The sequence below is a fragment of the Nicotiana attenuata genome, chromosome 5, assembly GCF_001879085.1.
Source record: "Nicotiana attenuata strain UT chromosome 5, NIATTr2, whole genome shotgun sequence".
Taxonomy (NCBI): domain Eukaryota; kingdom Viridiplantae; phylum Streptophyta; class Magnoliopsida; order Solanales; family Solanaceae; genus Nicotiana; species Nicotiana attenuata.
Window position 1 is genome coordinate 54224093 of NC_031993.1, and position 2870 is coordinate 54226962.

At 34.3% G+C, this 2870-nt stretch overlaps 1 protein-coding gene across 1 annotated transcript in view; it reads left to right on the forward strand.

Moving 5' to 3' along the window:
* LOC109225868 (TBC1 domain family member 2B-like) overlaps window positions 1-1659 on the forward strand; it is a 14178-nt gene extending 12519 nt beyond the window's left edge. Inside the window, exons 16-18 of the mRNA XM_019390673.1 lie at window positions 171-295; window positions 516-633; window positions 1029-1659. Of these exons, the coding sequence (XP_019246218.1) occupies window positions 171-295; window positions 516-633; window positions 1029-1145 (360 nt within the window). The 3' untranslated portion in view covers window positions 1146-1659. The remainder of the gene's footprint in view (window positions 1-170; window positions 296-515; window positions 634-1028) is intronic.

Sequence of the window (2870 nt, forward strand, 5' to 3'; positions counted from 1 at the left end):
AAAAAAAAAAGCAGTCTCTCCTATTAAAATCATTGGATTGACGCCCTTCTTGTCCATTCGGAACAGCAATGTTTCTCCAATGACTTTTTTTTTCTTTGATGGTGTAATTGGAAAATAATAAAATAAATGGCTAATACATTGGATATCTCATGTTTACAATTACTATGCAGGAGAAGTATGAAGAAGCCACGGGATCCCTTGCTGAGATGGAAAAGAGGCTTGTTATGGCTGAATCAATGCTGGAGGCTACCTTGCAATACCAGTCCGGACAAAATAAAGTATTACATTCTCCAAGGTAATAGTTCCTTACATATGATATCCTCGTGAGGTACTGATCGACACACCATTTGTACCTCCCATCGGGTTATCATAGTGTTTTTCCTGATATTATGTCCTGTGTTATGAAGTCCTCCGATTATTACCATGTCTTTGTCACTAGCAATGCAAACCACATACAGTAATTTCTTCAAGCATATCTTTATTTCTCTAAAATGGATGAATACGCTCTTCTATAGATCCACACAGCTTTCATCTCCGGTACGGGGCAACCAAGATTCATCACCAGAGATACCCGCTAGGAAGATCAGCTTGCTGTCGGTACCATTTGGACTTGGATGGCGTGACAAGAACAAGGCGAGTCCATAATTTTTAATCCAATTTTTGAGATGTTATCGACTCAATTAAAATTTTGTTAGAACCTCCTGTCAAAAGACAAGCCTAGTTTACTGCATTTGTAAGAGCATACAATTTAAGCTGTAGATATTAATATTACCTCCACTGGTATTTCATCATCCACCGGCCTCTTTCAGACCTCCTGTACCCGTATTAACTTCTGAATAAAGCTTAATGTACTCCATCTTCTTGCTGTATTAGACCAAGTTGTCTAGTTTAGGGGTGATAAGGACATTCTATAGAAAATGCAGTTGGATTTTGTCGAGTCAAGTAACTACGGTCTCTTAACGCCGGTTGAAGCTCTCATAACCGAACGTGGTTATACTTGCCAGTATTAAAATAATTGAATGATACAGGGGAAGCCAGCCGAGGAGGTTATTGACAACAAGCCAGTGAATGAGGAACCGAGTCCAAACACTCAGCAGAAGGAAATGAACGGCCATCAGATGGAGCAGAAACTGCAAGAGGTCTAAGAAGGGCTGCTGCTGGAACAAATTTCATCTGTGGCCTGGAATTCAAAAGGCTAGATATGAGATGCCCTTTTTTATATTGGTCACAAAAGAATTGAAGCGACACTTTTTGTATTTTTTTTTTCATTAAATCCCCTTAAGAGCATATATAGTCAGTTTATTTGTTGATCAAGTGACAATAATAGTGAGTTACAAGAGTAGTGTAGAAAAGGAAATGTTCTTTTACTATCTTGTTAGTAAAGTGGCGGTTTCCAATGTATTCTCCTCCAAAATGTATAATTGTTGATGGGAAATTCCTTATAAAAATGGAAGAAAAGAATGTAGTAGGTTGAATTTGGATACACACTGCTCTTTATGTATGGGTAAAGTAAGGACTTATGTATCCATGTATACCAGACTCTTCTTCCGCTGATATGAAGCCAGTAACTTAATTTTGCTTAGAAAAGATCCTTCCTATGAGATCATAGAGAATTTGAATCTTGATTTTGCATATTTATTGTTATTATAATTGAGTTTATTATAGTGTTATGTTATCATGTTTATGAAGTACTGCAGGTTTTATTGTAACATTTGCAATGTATATAGATGGACTGTATTTTTGTGTAATTCTCCCATTTTAGAATGGTAAGCAGTTACTGGAAATCAAAATTGAAGTTTGACTTCAGCAGTTATTGACCATATTATGAAGATATAGGAGTAAATCTTTTTTTTTTATTTTTTTATTTAAATTTCTAAAGGGCTTATATGCAAGGAGGGTGTGGGTATAAAGACTCCTTCACATATGTAATCCCTATTGGTACCTTAACATTGCCATTATTACTATTATAGCTTATCAAGCTTCAAGTTAATTTGCCACGAGTTGCATTTATTGCTGTGGTTCAGAAGTTGGTAGTTCTGAACAACTTTGTGATGAAGTTCTATATGCTTCCTTAAACCTCCTGTTCCACCATGACCACATTTATTTTGAAAAGATAATTGTTGTTGACAAAGTTTACAAATAAGTTCTTCATTAACCTTATCTTGCGTAAACCATTGCCAAAAAAAAAAAAAAAAAAAAAAAAAAAAAAACTTTTTTACGTTCAAGTGGCTGTCTTGGGAGAGGTAACGGAACATTAACTCCTAAATGAGATTGACTCTGAGTTAAAGCTGCAAGAGTAGTACTAGTGAGTTTTCATCTATGTTCTCTTCGTCCTCACTCTAATTTTCATAATTATCATACTGTTCTTGTAGTGTTTCGTGATATGTTGGTTGATAATTACCATTAGCATCATATTAGAAAATTGTTTCATCTACGTGAGTGAAGTCATCAAGAGGATTAGGATTACTAGAACTAGCATTACCCTTAGTCAATATTTTAAATACGTTTCTTACTATTTTAGGATCCATTTCTATTAATAAATAATTAAAACATAAATAAATAGCAACACAAGTACAACAAAAATAAATGCAAAAATTAATAAAATTTGGAATGATGTACCAAATGCCGATATAAATGTCACGTATAATTGATGTTAATGGACTCCAACTAGTAGTATAGTGCCAAGAAGAAAAATACGTCGTCGTATACTTGATGTTGATGCTTGAAAAGTGCTAGAACGTTAATTTCAATTAGAGAAAGAGAGAGATATAGAGTTTTGTGTGAAAAGTCAAAGAATGAAATGTGGTATTTATAGTTTTAAAATAGGGCCTAAGTATATTTTAATAAACTTAGGGACTAAAACATAAATT